General features: G+C 37.3%; 1 protein-coding gene across 21 annotated transcripts in view; it reads right to left on the bottom strand.

Moving 5' to 3' along the window:
- Nucleotides 1-18,214, bottom strand: part of LOC149074111 (uncharacterized) — a 235,467-nt gene extending 217,253 nt beyond the window's left edge. For all 21 annotated transcript variants that reach the window (XM_089246127.1, XM_089246131.1, XM_089246138.1 and 18 more), the window contains exons 1-5: nucleotides 18,081-18,214; nucleotides 5,049-5,135; nucleotides 4,289-4,354; nucleotides 1,256-1,324; nucleotides 1,030-1,098 (exon numbers count right to left, since the gene is read on the bottom strand). In XM_089246127.1, the coding sequence (XP_089102253.1) occupies nucleotides 1,030-1,098; nucleotides 1,256-1,324; nucleotides 4,289-4,354; nucleotides 5,049-5,135 (291 nt within the window). In that variant the 5' untranslated portion in view covers nucleotides 18,081-18,214. The remainder of the gene's footprint in view (nucleotides 1-1,029; nucleotides 1,099-1,255; nucleotides 1,325-4,288; nucleotides 4,355-5,048; nucleotides 5,136-18,080) is intronic.
- Between the last annotated feature and the right edge of the window lie 676 nt (nucleotides 18,215-18,890).

Genomic DNA, 18,890 nt, shown 5'->3' with positions numbered 1-18,890 from the left:
AGGCTAAAAGTTTAAAATGGTTAATATTTCCCCCTAATTTGTTAATTTCATGGAGTTGCCCTCCCATATTAATTTTGTTTTAAACACATTAAGCATCCCGAGCCTTATTGCTCGAAATATTCAGTCCGAAAACTGCGTACTTTTTCCGGGTTATTCGACAGTTTTCAAAAAGACAGTGTCCTCACGCAAAGGCTCACATGGGCAAGGCCTGGGGGCTGTAAGTGCAGAAGGACTATTTGAAAATTATCTGGTTGAAATAGATTACGAAAACGTATGAGCTTGTCACATTGCAGACAAGCGGTGGGCTTCGGAAAAAAATTCACTCATAGGCCCACGATGTAATGGGATTACAACAAAACGTGTCCCAACAAAGACGCAGAGTTCGATAGATCGCAGAAAGATAACGATGGTAGCCAACACATATCCCACTTCTCTCGGAAGGTTACCTTAGTTAGGATCTGATTAAAACTGGTTCTTGCGCGAAAAACCCAGCCCGTCTGTCCGCTCCTCAAAATTCTCAGCCCGTGGACAGTGCCGTCTTAAGGCATGGGCCCACCCGGGCGCCTCAAGAGAAGAGGGGCCTCACAAAAATGAGATCTTTTTGAAATGTTCGAGAATTTGCCTAGTAGGGCCTCAGAAAAACCACTTGGCCCGGGGGCCCATGATGCTCTTAAGACGGCCCTGCCCGTGGATAATTGTGTTGTGGCATCCGCCCAAATGAGATTCGGATCCATTGAGTAATCTAAATGTGCCGAAAAACGAAAATTCGTTTGTAACAAATCAGGCTTTTAGTCACATCAGGTGGCTCTAAGGGCCACAGGTTGAGCACGCATGGTCACACTGATTTCTATTGAAAAAAATTTATTCCATATTTCTATGTTAGGGAGTTTAGTTTATTAAATATAAATCCCCTTTGAGTAACTTTGAAAAACCATGAATTGTGTTGATCAGTTAGAATACATGAAAGAAATTTTGTTAGTTTAAATCTTAAAAACCAATTTCAATAATTTGGTTGTAAATCTGTCATACCTTGGATGAAGGTGTCGAACTTCTTGACATCATCTCTATCTCTGCAGTGCCTTCATCTGGTTTTAACAGCTATAAGAGAAAAAGTGCAATACCCTACATCAGCGGTTCAATCTCTTTTTGACTCGCCAATCGTAAAATACATTATGTATTCTAAAATAAAATGATTAACAAAATCCAATTCTTTATATATTTTTAATAGAATAAAATTGACTTAATTTTCTCATACCTCACTTGAAGGTAATGTCGGACCTCTTGACATCTCTTCCTTTTCAGTGACTTCAGCTGGTTTCAACATCTAGAAAGGAAAAACTGCCATAAGGAAGAGTAGATGACTGCCTATTATTCAAATCGACAACGAATAAGGCAAATACTAGGAAATATTAAAAATTCATAGTGCATTGACACCAAGTATGTTCAGAGGATTAGTCAAAATACATGAAGAATTTTAATATTTACTGGTATTTTTCTTACTCGTTGACGATTGAGTAAAAATGATAGCCTACACCGAAGGTGCTCAACCTTCAGGGCCACTTCATTGATTGAGAAACGTTGTGGGCCACTTTAGTAATCTTTATAATGCTGCAGGTCATGTAAATACAATTGTCTCAAATCACTTGAATTATCTGGAAGAGTCACAGGTCACTCAAATATTTATGAATTCACGTAATCTGGGAATGCACCGTGGGTCAGTTGAGTTATCTGCTCTTGTTGTGGGCCACAGGCCGCTCTAGTCTGGGGGATACAAATCTCAAGGCCGACGCCACACGAGCGTTTTCCCAGATGGGGATTTTTGCACAAGCCTTGAAGAAAAATCTTCCACTGAATTATATTTCTCAGCATGTAACAAAATTACCCAGAGAAGATTGTTAAAATGATGGAGCAAGTAAAACTTGACCACTATTTTAATCCCTAATCTATATAAAAACGAATGCATGTCTGTCCTTTACGAATTACTACACCATTCATCCGATCTCCATGGAACTTTGGGAAGTTGAGTACACTCTTGCGAAGGAGTGACAGATTTTTGAATTTTTCCCTTTTCCTTGAATTTTTCTTGAGATCGCAGCAACGTGCGACGGGTAAGCTAGTGCTCAATAAATGAAACTATTTTCGTACGAACATGTATTACACGCATGGTAAATAATTCAAATATTTGGTCTTTTTAACGCGCATGTAGCAGACATTTTAGTTTTTCACATCAGAACACTCTACATTCCGCAGTTTTTCTGACAATGGCGACTAGGACTTTAATTATCCATTACTTACGAGATTTCAATATTGAGTAGAAGATCCATAGCTTAGAAGAAGCATTACACACCTGGAATGATTGTCACTATTGACCATGTGTAGAGGTGAATCATGGGTTACAAGATTCAATGTACAGTGTGGGATAAGCTGTTTCGTATATTATTGCAAGGAAGGCCTAGTTCCTTCGAGCACAGGTCTTAACAGAATTAGACACTGCCTACCCGGCAGATAAGGGATGTGTTCATAGTCAATCATAAATAAAACATTTGAAAAGTACCCACGCCTCCACATTTCACTTCCCTATAGTTTCGGCAGAGTTTCTCAGCTGGTGTCGCAGCGGCTTTGTCGTGGAGAGTCGAGATACTACAGATGTGCAACGTGAAATTCTGACGAAAATGATGCCACGCATTTGAAGTGTCACAGTAATACAGTGAGATATTCGAAAATACTGTTCGCTCTCATTTCAAAAAAGACACAGCGAATGTTAAAGTTCAAAAAATTGCTTCACTACAGATTTTTCCAAATTTCCATCGCATCACCACAATAATGGTTCTATTGGTCTTATTCAAACAATGCAACATGTAGAATTTTTTATGCATAATACGCATCTAACAATATATATCTTTGGAACTAATTCACATACAACTTATTTACATTGAAACTATAGGAAAAAACAGGAAACTGATAAAAATTGTCTGACAGTCATTTAATTTTCAATTATGGAGGATCGAAAAATTTTTTTCAAAAAGGGGGCGTCGTAATCTGAAGAGTTTCTGAAAAAGTATTTTCATTTTTAAATAGCTGCAAAAAACCAAAAACGATTCTCAATGTACACGTTCTACCATGACGATACAAGTGGTCTGCGGACACATGTATAAGAACTGGATAATTTTTTAATTATCCAGTTCTTATACAATTGATATTAGTTGTACTATTAATTTCGATAAACATTAGAGCTGTAAATACTTGCGTTAACTAGATCCCATCAAGAAAAATTCGGTAAATTGCGCTAAGTAAGCAGTATAGGTAATTATCTCTAAACGCTATAATTTATAACCGATCAGTTTGCTAAAATAGCTGATGCAATAATCTTATCTTCATTGAAGGTGATAAATTATAAAAAAAATCTGAAAAATTGACTTGCCATATACCAACAGATTTAAAAAAAAAAAAAGTAATCCGAAATTCATTAAGCATTTTAATAAAATAAAATACTGCTCTCCTCAGGTCATGAATATGCGTCAGTGAATTTGCTGCGTTTTAAAAATATGTGCATCCCGAGCCTTCCACCTTGAAATATTCTTTCAGGAAACTCTGCACATACGTTTTCCAAATTACTTTAAACATTGTGACTCTTCACGCATAGGCTCATACGGGCCAAGCCCGGGGGCTTCAAGTGCAATGGGACTTGAAAATGAGGACCTGGTTAGAATTAGTTACGAAAAAAAGAGTTGAGGTGGAAGACAAGCTTTTATGATCAGGTGGGGACTTAAGAAAAAACATTTCACCCATAGGGCCCCCACGATGTAATGAGTCCTGACAATGACGCAGAGTTCGAAAAATCGCAAAAAGAACGATTTGGTAACCAATTCATATTTACACCTCTGAAGGTTCGGATCTAGTTGCACGAAAAACCACCGATCTGGTCGCTCTTTAAAAACTTGTGCGTGGCTACAATTCTCCGTCCGTGGATAATTGTGGCACAAGGGAAAATAAGCTGCGGGTTGCTCAAGTAATCTGTAAATGTGCTCAGAAATTTTATAAAAACATAGGCTTGAGGTAACGGGTCATATCTATTCATAGGTATAGCATGCATGACCATACCAATTAGAAATAGGGAATTTTTTACATGTTAGGGAATTGATTAGTATATTCATTAAAGCCGATTTATATTGGGTAAATAACTTCGAAAAACATTTATTTTAAACGATTAAATTTATTCAATAAGGAATGTATTTAAATTTTCCAAAATTTAATTTGAATAATTGGTGTAAAAATATATATGTCTTACCTCGGATGAAGCGGATGTCGAACTTATTGACATCCTTTCCTCTTCAGAGTCATCTGGCTTCGACATCTATAAAAGAAATAAAAATGCTATAGAGCCTACACAAAAAGGATGCTCAACCTTGGAGAATGTAGGTCACTTCATTCATTGGAAAAAGACGTGGGCCACTTGAGTAGTCTACGTATATTTAACGCTGCATGTCACGTTAGTGATGTATAATTGTGTCGCGAATCACTTGTGACCTGCAAGTGTTCCAGATCATTCTCAAGAGTAGGCTACTCGTTGCGATTTTGGCATGTACTGCTGACCACGTGATCTGGAACTGTACTGCAGCTCTCGATAATATTCAAATATACTGCACGTCAATTTAGTGAAGAGACCCGCGGTTCAGCTTCACAAGTGATTACACCTGTAAAAGTGCAGCAGGCCACCTAACTCATCTAGGATTGTGCTGGGATCTCAATACTGATCTTGAATACGTTGCGGGTCCCTTAAGTGATCTGTTAAGGTGCTCAGAAAGTTTATTTTAATAAGATTTGGAGTCACGGGCCACATGTTGAGCATGCATGGTATTACTATTAGAAAAAAAAATTATATATACACACATATACACATACATATATACATATATATTTCAGTTTGTAAGTTTATTCAGTAAAGTTTAATTGTACGAGAAATTGCTTTAAATATACATTCCTAATGATTTAAATTAATTTTCTCAAACTGATTAAGTTTAAGATATTTTGTGCAAGATTTGTCATACCTCGCTTGGGCCTTGAAATGATACAGGTGAAGGTGTCAGACTTCTTGGCATATCTTCCTGTTCAGTGTCTTTACCTGGTTCAGACATCTATAAAACAAAATACTGTTAATTCTTTTTAGTAAGTCCACTGAAAAGCTGAAATTACTAAATGGAAAGGATTAACATACACACAGTGGCGGATCATGATTTTGGGAGGCCCCAGGCGCAACCTGATCTGGAGGCCCCCCTATCAGGGGCGGATTAAAGGTAGGGGCTGTCCCCCCCCCTCCGAGAGCAGAAAAATTAAATGGAAAAAAAAATGTTTTCTACGTTTTTGACTGAATAACAAACCAAGAAAATAAATTTGCTTAAAAAGGGGGAAAATTCAGAATTTTTTCCAAAAAAAATCAGAACCGTCCTGAAAAATTTAACACATGGTCACAACCACCGCCCCCACCCACAAATTTGCGTTTATCCACCACTGCACCCTTTTGGCCCTAATAAGAACGAGATGGTTCACTAAAATGAACAATATTATGAAAATCATAACTTTTTTTTTATTTTTGCATCACCAAAACCATAAACACAAAAATAAGATAAGGAAATATAATGATATTCTCTGGTACTAGATGAAAAATAATCACTCCCATTAAAAAAAACACAGTAAAATTCTGCATCATATTTTTAGTAATCTAAGATGTCCGTCCTGGTGCCTTCAGCCACACGGCAAAAATGGAGATCCGTCATAGTTTTAGTAATTTAATTTCTTTTTGAATTACTGATTAATAAAGATTTGATAATATCTCAAATATAATATATTTGATATAAAGATACTGATAATATTTAATAGAAAAACATTTCTTCAATAGAGGGAAGAAATTATATCAGAGTAAATATAAGAATTATATTTTTAATGGAAGAAATTAGTTCAGAATGAATTAAATTTAATGAAAGAAATTATTTCAGATTGAATTAAAATTATTGTCAATGAAAGAAATTATTTAAAAAATTTTTTTTAGAAATTATTTTTTATTTGTTAATTCTATTTTATTTTTACTATTATATAAATTATTATTATTTTCTCTTTCAGCCACCTCGTTGGGCACTCTGCCTGTTGTGGCCTTTGCCTTTGTATTATTTGTATTCAGAGTGAATAAAAATCTTCTATATTATGCCCGTCCCCGTTTCGTTTAATAACGAAAAATGCCACAGTATAACATTGTGGCCCGCGTACTTTATAAAATGTTTCAATATGGCCTGCTATGCCTCAAAGGTTGAAGACCCCTGCAGTAGACTCTCGCTAATCCGGTACGTATTAGACCACGGTGTGCCAGATTTTACCGAAATTGCTGGATTAACTTTGAAGAAACCCATTGAAATAATATATGAAATTTCGTGCAAAGACATAGTCAGGACTTGATCAGCAATTAAGAAATATTAGAACGTGTTAAGGGGTTAAGGCATCAGGAGAAAAGTGACACCACACCACCTAAATATCCTGGACTACTGGATTAGAGCACGACCGAATTCTCGAGAGACTACTGTAGTTGAATTGAAATGCTCAAATAAAAATTTATCAGATAATTTATATATTTTTAGTTTTGCTTACCGTTATTTTTGGAGATTCTGCAATCTAAATCCTAAAGGAAATCTTGAGGATCGGCATGAAAATTTTTTTCATTACAATAACACACATTACAATTACATTAACAATAAACACTTTTCGGTCTGACACAAAGATGTTGTCTACCCAAGCCTCCTTGACCAATCCAAAAATGTAGCTCTTTTTTTTAGAAGGAAAAGAAACCCCCTTGATTTTTTGCAGCCGGGGAGGGAGTGTTAAAAGAGAAACAGAAAAATCACGTGATTCAGAATGCATGTGATTCAGCATTCATTTCAAACCCCACTTTTTTTTTGTCGTATGGTCGTATGGTTCCAGTCATAGATTGCAAATGTATATGTTGTTTGAACCAGCTTATAGTATTTCATTCAAACAAGTGAGACAAAATCACAATAAGAGCTCTACTACATTCATTTTAATTAGTACGAGTGTCTCTTCCTGTCGATGTCGCCGCTTGCCGATAGCCATCTTGCCATCCATTATACGGTATACAAAAGCTTACACCAAAGCTGTCGTATTATCGACTATTTGGAGGCCCCCCGCTCTGCCGAGGCCCCAGGCGCGCGCCTCATGCGCCTGTGCGGTAATCCGCCACTGCATACACATTAATGCTCAACATTGGTGTGAACCACTTTTCCCTAATACAAATACAACGCCACAACAAGCAAATTGCCCAACGAGGTGGCTGACTTAAGAACATCATGGATCCCCGAGCCATTTTTTGGAGGCCCTACCTACTACTGCTACACCACACATGCACCCCCCCCCCCCCGCGAAACCCCCCAATGAATCGGTACATGCGGGAATGTGCGTGTAGTGCAACCTGACGTAAAGTTTGTTTCTGTGTAATGCTTGTTATGTGTAGTGCTGTCATCTGCCCCAGTTTTTCTAACTATGAGTGAAGTGTTATGATTGAACGATTTATCGTTGTAGGACTGTTGCTCTCTGTGGCGAGACTTTAACGGGGAGATCGGCTCGCATTTGCGCCTTGAAGTTGGGAACCACAGAAAACCAACTTCAGCCGACCACCACTGTGGGGTTCGAACCCGGATCCTCGCATCACGAGTCCGGCACTATAACCACTCGACCACCACAGCGGCCATCAAAGTTGAAATTCGGAAATTAAAAATATGGGATTTTTATTTATGAAATTTGAAGTACGAAAATGACTACCTTCTAGAAATACAATTAACACGAAATTTATTAAAAAAATTAATGAAATAGAAACAAGACATTCAAGACTCCTTCCATATGAACCGATTAAAACCAGTGGTGCAAGTCAATATTCATTGAGAAATTTTTCAATAGAACTGGTGCCATAGGTTCCCCCATGTTAAAATTTTGGATTGGATAATTTAGAGACAGACTAATATTTTTTTTTTACACAAACTTAATTTTTTCCTTCCAAGTTTTAAACAATTCGAAGCCCAGAAGTGCTAATGCGATTTGCACCACCAACTTTAGCCCATCCATGTAACAGTGTGCTGAAGGCATTTCCTTTTTATACAAATAAAACGCCACAACAGGCAAAAATTACCAACAAGGTGGTGAGAAAAAGATGCTTTCAACAAATACAGATGTCGGGTTTCAAAAATACAGTAACCTATTTAAAAATACAAAAATTATAAATATACACACAAATTATGCAATGCCCATAAACACGTAGCAATGTATATTATCCGCCATTATTTCCTTCGTGTTGCTATTTTTTACTGTTGGTAATCACCTGAAGGTGACATCGCCCCTAGAGGCACGGCCATCTTAAGAGCATCATGGGTCCCCTGACCACGTAATTTGAGACCCCATCTGATAAACTGGGAAAACTAGCTCTTCTTGAAGTGCCCGGGTGGGCCTATGTTACGACAGCAATGCCTAAAGGCGACTCAATTCATTACTGCATACTAGCCGTTACATTATCTTTTATATAAACCCAAAATCTTATTGAACCTGGTTTTGCCCCACCCTTTTATTATTCAGAAGAGGATCCTGGTTATCCAATCCGTATGATCTAGGATGTTATTTTCAATCTCGATCCCTCATTAACTCTAGGTTTATTTTTAATCCGGATCCTAGTCCAAGAATGTTGGTTTGTTATAGTCATGTTTATCATTTAACAGCCCTAGTAGCGTTTCTGGCGATTTTCTTTTGCAAGACATCCATCCAGACTCTTCATGCACTCGGGAGTTTTCCTCGCCTGAATAAAAATGCCAACATGTTGGGAAAAGGGGGGGGGGAGATAACTATACAGTAGCTGTTCCACAAATACAAGCTTCTGCTCACAGCTATAGCGACATGCGTCTTCTAGGCTTGAAAACACTAAAAACTGCGGAATAGACCGATAGGATCAGCGTCCAGGATCACGGCTACATTATAGAGTACTGTATTTCTTTGTTCAAGAAATTTGATTTTCTGTGAAAGAATATTATTCCGGATAATTTAGAGTCAAAAATAAGCAGAGGATGGAAAACACTTTTCAGGACTTAAATTTACAGAACAGCAATTTTCACATGTATTTACAAGCAGAGATACAGGCTAACCAGATCAGAGCTCTTATTGAGCCTAAAATCCAACTCCAGTTTTACAGATACGACTCAAAAATTGTTTTGGCACCACCGACTGTAGACCTAGATAAATCTAGGAGCTTCGAGCATATCTTGACATTTCCGGTTTGGCAACAGGAAATTGTCTCAAGGAAGTTCAGAAATTGAGCGATATTTTGTATAACTATTAAAATATCACTATACAAACAGGTGAAAATACATAAATAGAACAAATCGGGGATGGCAAAACTAACAACCACCAGCATCTAAACTGTTTATCGGGTTAATTTTCCACAAGCAGAAATGGATCAGCGCCAACGCGGTGACTTTATGCCAAGAAATAAAGGCAATTCAAGATGATCATACAATTAAAACAAAAGAATTTACTATATGAATGACATGGGAAAATCTAATATTCAAAAGAAAAATTACAAATTGAATTAATGAAATTTGGTTAATACGCAGTTGGCAAAACAAACTGCTTTCAGGATTCAAAATTTTCGCAAAAATCTACCCCCGCTTATGGAAAATGAAGTGTACTCAACTGTTTCTTATACTAAGGGAGTATAGCTCGTTCAAACCGAGCTTAACTCACGTCTATCACCATCTATGGGCGATTTACTACAGAGTGAGTTGACCGCAAGTGTAGGTTACCATCTATATTTCAGAAGGAGTGATGCGTTACGATTGAATTACATTTATACTGTTCGTAGGTCTGTTGCGAGACCTTTTCAAAGGGGAGATCGGCTCGCATTCACGCCTTGAAGTTAGGAACCACAGAAAACCAACTTCAGCCGACCACCACTGGCAACGGTGGGGTTCGAACCCGGGACCTCGCAACTCCGTCGTTATGACCACAGCTAGAGCAGGGAGAAAAATCGCAGCTATATAAATTTTCCCTTTACTTAGTTTCTATTAATACCAATTTTTCTGATGTGTAGTTGAATTAGCATCGATACATCCAAATTAGTTGCTTGAACTCACGTACAGGCTTTTGGTAAGATATTGAATAGGGCTAAACGCTGACAATTGAAAAGGACCTTTGGACAGCACGTTGACTTAAAAAAAGTCCCGCCGCCAATGAAAAACCTGGAAAGGACAACTTTGCTTATGGTATTAGCCTTCAACAGGGGCCGCAGTGTGCCTTCTCGGGGCAGACTTTTCCTTGGGGGCCCTCTTGAAAGGCTTTAAAAAAAACTTGGAGACTTGTCCCGGTTGCCCCAGCATAACTGACCCTGTTCTTGAGCCCTCCCTATCTTACCAATAAATTTACACCTATCCTCAGTAGCACAATACGAGGCGTAGAAATGGCATATTTGTGTCGACGTGTGCATAGTAATGATTGAGTTATCAGTTTAATACCGGGAAATTTTTGAAAACATGTAAAAGGATTTCACCCTCACAAATCGAGCTTGGGGGTTATTTACATTTTACGTCATTACAATGTAAAACCAGCGACGTACATATGTCGCCAGTTCCGCTTTGTTTTATTTCGAGAAGTGTCTATCCTGCGGCACACGAATTCAAATATAAAATTTGATTTAGTCAAAACATCTTGTGAGAAGAATTTTAGGACTAGATCAATTAGAATGTTCACAAGAAATTAAAATTTGAAAACTTATCCATTCTGCTGTTTGTTTTATTTGACATTAAATTCGAGTAAATTAATATTTTTACAATGTCTGCTTTGCTAGGTTGAATTTTGGGCAGACATAGGGTTTAAAAGTCCTTAAATATAATTTATGGATTTGTTTTCTGCCCCTGAGTGCAGAAAAGATTGCTTTGCGCAAACAAGTATTTTACTTATTTTGTAACTTGAAGTAAAATCTTATAAGCGATAACAAGGTCGGGATATATACCCAGGACGTGGCATTGCACACTTATCATAGGGAAGTTAAGGTTTCATTCCCAAGGGCCTTTGACGGATCTCGTTTTCTTGCTGTTTTATCTATTGACGCCGGTTGGCAAGAATTTGCTATTCCAATTTTAAAAATTTTCGTTGACAATAAAGTAGGAGTGGTTCCACTAATTTTTAGAAATAAAAAAAACCAAGTCGACTTGAATGGGTTAACACTGAAAAATTTGCAATAGCCGAAGCCCAAGATATATCCAGTCTGGGGCACAATAAAAATTAGCGAATTACGTTGGAAACCCTGGATTTTATTCGTTTTTAAAATGTTTTTTGGTGTATATTTCATGGCACTCAGAGGGGATGTCCAAGCTTCAAGTCGGGGGCCGCATGTGGTAGTGGACGTTTTATTTGGGGGCCCTGCAGAAATTGCATTCTAAAATTCTACGAATTGAAGACCCGGGACCCGATTTGGGGCTTGGAATTTAGTTGGTAAAATGAATAAAAAGAACTGGTCTAACAGAGCTCCATTATGGAGACTCGCCATGTAGAAAAGTTTTCTGGGAGTACTTCAAACCACGTTTTTTCCTTTATTGTAAAACTCGTCAGTAAGCTGTTCACACCACTTCATAGTACTGATGAAGAAATAAACAAGATATGTTGTGAAGAGTAAGGGGGTGTGCCACAGTTGGCAGAGCCCCTAGTAAAACGTAACTTTACACAAAAACTTAGAGAATCGCAAAAATCTTGCCCCGATAGCCCATGGATCTAGATTCATGGCCTCCACAACGGTATGACTGACAAGGCTCCAGCCCTGGGTGAATTTGTTTTTCCATGCCATAAATTCATAGGAAAAACGTGAAAAGATCCTGGCCTAGGGGCCCTGATCCAGGATGTGTGCTTAACGTAGCCGAAGAGACGTCAGTTAAGGGGGCACGATCATAATTGCATCAGTAGGCTCTATTCATGACTAGGGGTTCCAGTCTCATCTCCGCCCATGGTACTTGGGATGAAAAGACCCATGACCGCACTGCCGTAGTGTGCCTTTTCGTAGAAACTTTTCCTTGGGAATTCTCTTTAAAGGGTTATTACACAAGAAATTTGTGGGGCCCCATTTCGCCCAGGGCAATGTCCCAGTTGCCGCAGCATAATTATGACTGCACGATTATATAGTAAACTTTTATACATGATCACTTACCAAGTGGGCATGCCCCTTCAAGAGGCTAGGTCACTGGGCCGAAATCTTCAAGGACCCAGTTGAAACCGTACTGGACATGAAAATACTCAGGGGCCGAAAATCCCTACTCGTCCCATATATGTAGGACTAATGCTAAGCGCAAATTATGCAGCGTTCGCGACATGACGCAGGGCAGCACTGTTTTGCCACCATAGGAAATCAAAAAGGACAGCGCAAATTGAGACGAGGCGACACTTCGCTAATCGCGCGCACTCGTTAGCGCTGATGTTTAGCCGCAGATTTTCGTGTCCCACATACACGATTCTTCGTTCTCTGTAGGGGTTTTTAAAACAAACCGCATTTTGATGGAGTTCGCATTGTCTTATGAATAGTTTAATATCAACGTTATATACGTAAACACTTAATTATTTCAATTGCTGAATCTTATTTTTCAATTTATTTTTTAAGGTTGAAAATTGAGCCAATTGAAAGTCATCGCTTAATACAAATCTAATGAATTTTAAATCTTGAATTTCCTTAAATTGCATGAAAATTCAGGATTTATGAAAATTACACATCTTAAATTTGCGTTAATTTTTATCCATCTTCAGCTTTGATCAGTTTACGTACGTAGTTCAATTTTTGTACCTTTAGTTCTTTTAATTTCGGAAATTCACTTCGATTTTTCATCAAGTTGATGAAAATGCAAAGGACTTTAGAAAATGGATAATTTCCCAATTATAGTTTGATTATTCACTAATTCAGAATTATCAATTTTATTTGCGTTCGTTTTCATATACGGTAAATTTAAAATATTCAGCATTCCCGTACCTTGAAATGAAGCCACATTATTTTAAAGTCAAATTTCATTGCGCCAGGAGCCTTCGTAATGCCAAGGTTCCGGGCCCCCAGAAATATTCCTTTCGAAAAAGGCTCGTCAGTTCAGCATGCATCGAGAGTTCATAGATTAACAGTTCCGATATGCGCGTGTTGACGTCATCGCGCTCCGCCAATTCGAGCCTGCACGAGTCAATTTGCGTTTAGTTATAAATAGGAAGTTTAAGGTAAGAGGCTAAGGCCGGGATTACGCCTTAAAGAAAAAAAATTGATAAGGTCTTATAAAGCTGAAAAAACCAGTAAGCACATCGGTTACATTCGAGCAAATGCAATCGGTGATCTTATTGGTTGATTTTCCCGAGTTTTATCGAAGAGCTTTCACAAAACTTGCATAGTGTAATTCCGGATTAAGTGAAAAACTTTACAATTTGCTGAAGTAGTAACTCCTATAAGAAAATAAATTTGTATAAATTATCAACCAGTCGAATCCCGTTATAACGAACTCGGAGACTAGAGAAATCACTTCGTTATAATGAAATTTCGTTATGAAAAAAGGAATTTCAGGTTGTTTGCATTGTTCCTATGTAAACTTATTTCAGGGATCAGAAGTGTTCGTTAAAACTAGATTTTCGCTGTAAAAGATTTGTTTAAATTGGATTCGACTAACCATTACCCGCGGATTTGGTAATCTGAAAATTGTTCGACGATTCGTCCGATAATTCTTCAGACCTCTTGGGGGTTCAATTTCCAGAAAGCGAAATTAAAATTTCTCGAACTAAAACATTAAAATTATTAGACAGTTCCAAATAACGTTAGCTGTGCAATAAACCAAGTTCATATGTTGAGAATTAGATATTTTGCACCTGTGAAAAAATTTGAATTTTCAAATTCACGTATTCTAAAAAATTGCCATATATATTTCAGAATATTGTTTACCTTAAAACTGATCATTTAAAAGTTAAACTATGTTCCGACTATTCAAATTAACTGCGGTTATTGGTACAATGGCGTAAGGGTGCGAACACTGTGCATCCCGGTTTCCAAATAAGGTAGTGGGTGTGGTTTACTCGTGCAGAAAAGGTGCTCATATTGCGAGCCGGATTTCCGCTGCTGTACTCAATATTGTATATCTGACTCCAGAAGAAAAAGCGTAAGAATGCCGAAGATAGATTTGGCTTTTACACTGAGCAATGCATCTCATTCTCAAAACATTCATCGATTTGGTTTCGTTCCCAGCCACATGTAATGAATCGAAAGTTTAGATTCCGCATATTATTTCAAAATCTATTCATGGCTTCAATTCACCGATCAGATTCTTCACGGGATAATGAATTTCTTAAAAACAGAAAGTGGCGGACAAAACGCCAGTGTTCTTAGATTCGTTGAATTATAACTACGTTTATTCAAAAATATTTTTCATAGTAAACGAGAGTAAAACCAAGAAAAATTTTTGCACATGATTTTGATGCTGTCAAATTCGTTCGACATATCGAACAGTTTAAGAGAACATTTAAAACAAAAAATTCCAAATAAAACCAAGATTCACATCGTCGGTCGGACATCTAGTTGGAAATTCCTCCTGAGCCCATTTATAAGGCGAGCGTGCCAGACACGACGCAATTGGATAAAAGTATCGTCGGCGGGCCAACGATTTTATTTACATAAACTCGTCGTTTAATTCCTGAATATTTTTGAATTTTTATTAAATAATGAAAAGTAAAGCTTAAAAATACAATAGCTCTAAATTTTCATTATGGGATTTCGGGATTTCCATTGAAACTCCGAATTTTCGCCAATTGTGATAATGACAATTCAAAATTAGGAAACTAATTCATAATTTTTACGTATCCAGAATTCGTAGGCTATTAAAAAATGTTTTTCTGTAAAAATTGAAATATTGAATTTCTGAATTGGGCTCTAATTCCGAATATTCGTTAGATATTTCATCGATCGAGAAATAATTTTTCATTAAATCTGAGATTTAATTTCACTGGCGTTTCGTGAATCTAGTTTTCTATTAAATAGAAATTTTCAGCAGTTTGGAATTTCATTTTAAATTGTCATCAATCCTTATATTTGTTTCAACTTTCCACAAGTTAAAATTCTTATTCATTATGGGATTGATATCGGAAGTCAAATTCGGAATTTCATTCCAATTTGTTAATTATATAATCATTTTATTAATTGATTCTAAATTTAACGAAAATTTAGGATTGATGAAAAATGAATCTTAAATTTGAGAAAATAAATAAAACTTGAAAATGGATAAAAGTAGTGTACGCGTCGCTTTACAGCGATTTACGCCAATTTCCGCCGCTAGATGGCGCCACCGGAAATGTTTTCGCGCGATTTTGACCGACTTCCTTTTTTAGCCGGATCTCGAACCAGATTACCTGTCCGATATATTTTCAGGATCTCGAACCAGATTACCTGTGATATATTTTCAAAATGGAGGTATTTTTTTGTCACTGTCGAGACGTTATCTTGACCATGGGATGTTGTCTGTGGTTATCAACTAATTTCCGATAATTACTATACGCTCATTGGAGTTCAAATCCAAAGAGCGTATAGTAATTATCGGAAATTAGTTGATAACCACAGACAACATCCCATGGTCAAGATAACGTCTCGACAGTGACATAAAAACCTCCATTTTGAAAATATATCGGACAGGTAATCTGGTTCGAGATCCTGAAAATATATCGGACAGGTAATCTGGTTAGAGATCCTGCTAAAAAAGGAAGTCGGTCAAAATCGCGCGAAAACATTTCCGGTGGCGCACATCTAGCGGCGTAAATCGCTGTAAAGCGACGCGTACACTACTGATAAAAATTAAGGTATATAGAACTATTTACTTTTTCAATTACGGAATAATGAAAATTCAGGAGTGAAGCAAAATCAAGATATTTCATGAAGGAATGAATAATCAGAAACATCTGAATTCAATAACTTCGAATTGTCATTAATCAAGATTTTTTATTAAAACGTTAACGTTTCTATGTACGTTATTTGATAAATTTTTAACATTCCCGTAGTTTATATTTCAAAACTAATGCATCTTCATTAATGTCAACTCGAATAACCAAATATATAATATCTAGGCTGCGGGAGACAACATACGGGCCTTAGCGATAACCGTAAATTACTTTAGGCACTAATGAATGCAAACAGTTCTCCGCTGTTGGAACGAGAATAGCTCGAATAATTAGCACAAATTGGGAATTGACACCTAGCAAGTTACTTTAAATTCCACCTTGTTGAGGGGCCAGCTATTAGCCAGAAGTGCCATAAAATGTGGAGGGGAGAGATCGAATTTTTCCCACACTCTGGGCTCAGTGAACACGCCTGGGGAAGAGGTGGAGTTAATTATTTATAATTAAAGTGTCGACTTTAAGGAATATGTTGGATTTATTAAGAGGATAGAAAAAACCCCCCTTCACATTCTATAATAAATGCATGTCAACTGTAAAACGTATGGTTTTACTTTTATTTGGTTTTCCATACACCTCGTTTTAACTATTTAAAAAATATTCATACAAAGTTCTTAGCAAAACAGGAAAAGATATGTAACTGATTCTCCCCGAATATTTTCAAATTACCAGTTACAAATTTACCGTAGTATCAAGTTTGTCAATTTTCATTTGTGAACTCAAAACATCTATTTCGAATGAAATAGTGTTCTATCGCTCACAGTCAAGTTCAAATACCAAGTCCGACATGCACGGAATCTTTCCGGGGAATTTTCCCGCTTCTCATAGCCGGTTCGCGTAAAGTGGAGACACGCTATGCAAACAAACTGCGTTTCTCCATTTTATTAGCCCGATCACTAGCGATTGCCATTATCGGAAATAACAATTTTCCTTGATCGCCCGCTTATAAAGCTACAAAAATTGAAATTCGTTTTCAACCAATCGCGGACGACGTGGTGTTCACAGAATTCGAAAACACGGACGCGCTACAAGTGTACACCCCTTAGTAATGAAAATGAGCCAATTTTGAAGACAAGTTGGAATATCTATGAAAGTTTCAGAAATCTCACTTGATTTTCTTATTTCATACACTTACGATTCAAATCCCCCACTTGTTTGGTGAAAATCGGTTTTCAAAAAGTCCCGCACGTAGTTGCCTTAAAAGCAATCGCTTGCAGCTTATAACGACACCATGCACTTCCCTCTAGCAAAATGGCAATTACACAACTGTTCACGTTTACTGATTAGGAAAACCGGGAGAAGAAATAAACGTCACTTCTGTCGTTCTAAATAGCGATTTGGACGTTACGATCTACGAAAAGATTTGGATTATTTCAAAGAGACTGTCGTGTACAATACTCTCCTTCGAAACGAAAAGCTATAACTACAATGCAATTATTTAAGAAAAAAAATCTTTGCGTTTGTGGAGTGAATACATTTTTTACTATATCGTTCGATAACAAGTAAAAATTTTCCACCTCCTTTCGACGTCCTAATGATATCCGAACGATACCCTTCAAATGACATACCAATTGCATTTAATCCCCACTACCGCTGCATTCAATAAATTGAACATGCGTTTACTAAGCATTTCAATCGCACGACGACGATTTTCCGCATACGGAAAGGGGATCTATAATTTATTGACGATCCCGAACGGCAGCCTTTTCTTTTTATTCATCGAGAGGTTGGTGCGCTTACCCCTCGCCTGACGGGCGATTCCCTGCGATAGCAATCTATTTGTGATCATGTCACCGTTCCTGCTGCACCAGTGTCAGGAAAGATTCCGACAAGGACGGCCCAGCTATCGAACTCGCGACACCTCTAAACATCCTTTGGTACTTTTGGCGAGTAAACATGCTTTTGTTGAGGGAAAGGTTTCACACGGCAAATAATGAAATTGAATTTAGGATGCTAGCGATTTTTAAATACGTGGTAAAGGGAACACCAAGATTTAGAAAAACCGACATTTTCACAATTGACTAAACTGGAAAATTGAATTATGCACTATTTCATAACAAAATAAATTTGACTTATTAAAACTAATGAAAGCGTCTAACCTTGAAATTCGAATGCAGGCAGACCTTTGAAGTCCGCTCTTGCTTGACAAGCAGGTTCACTACAAGCGGTCCCGAGCAACGGGGAAACGAGTGAGGATTTAGCGATTCAGAATTTCCAACTTATTGAAAATTTTCCAGCCAAAGTTTTCTTGAAAACTAGCCAAAAAGTAGCCAAAACGTTTGGACATGTGCCGACATCTATAAGTACAAATATCAACTAAACTTTTGACCATTGTTTTTTTCCCCCACACTTCCCTATGGATCAGAAAGGTACACGGTGGCGGCGGATGATAGGGTGGCCATGCTTCCTCCACGATCATCGAGGTATTATCTAGTGGAGATCATGGAGCAATGAATGAATGAATTTTAAAATTTTACTTGTTATTCGTTTATCGAATATTAACTTCAACATGCAACTTTTTCAAAAATCACCAAAATTTACCCACATCTTGTGTGTGCCACAAAATTTCTTTACATAATTTTTTAGTTGTTTTTTTTTAAAATCCTCCTTAAGCACCTCAGTGCCAAGAGTCGAACAATATTTCAAGACGTTTGAACAAGTGGTATTTGGAAAAAAATATTCAGCTGGCATAAAGTTGTTTTGAGAAAAGAGCACCGTTTACACTAAAATATTGTAAAAAATACTTCTAATGGAAGTAGAATAAAAACTCGAAAGCAGGCAATTTTATTTTTAATAATTGAACAATTCGAAAATAGGTGGTTTGTTTTGTCAAATTTGCATACACCTACCCCTTTACAATCAAAGCAATAGGTATAAAATGTTGAGGGGGGAAAAACAGCTCAAGTGAT

Source organism: Pholcus phalangioides, unplaced genomic scaffold, assembly GCF_987345545.1.
Source record: "Pholcus phalangioides strain wild (caught in Gottingen) unplaced genomic scaffold, Ppha-v1.0 ptg000017l_1, whole genome shotgun sequence".
Taxonomy (NCBI): domain Eukaryota; kingdom Metazoa; phylum Arthropoda; class Arachnida; order Araneae; family Pholcidae; genus Pholcus; species Pholcus phalangioides.
This window is presented reverse-complemented; position numbering and strand designations above follow the sequence as displayed.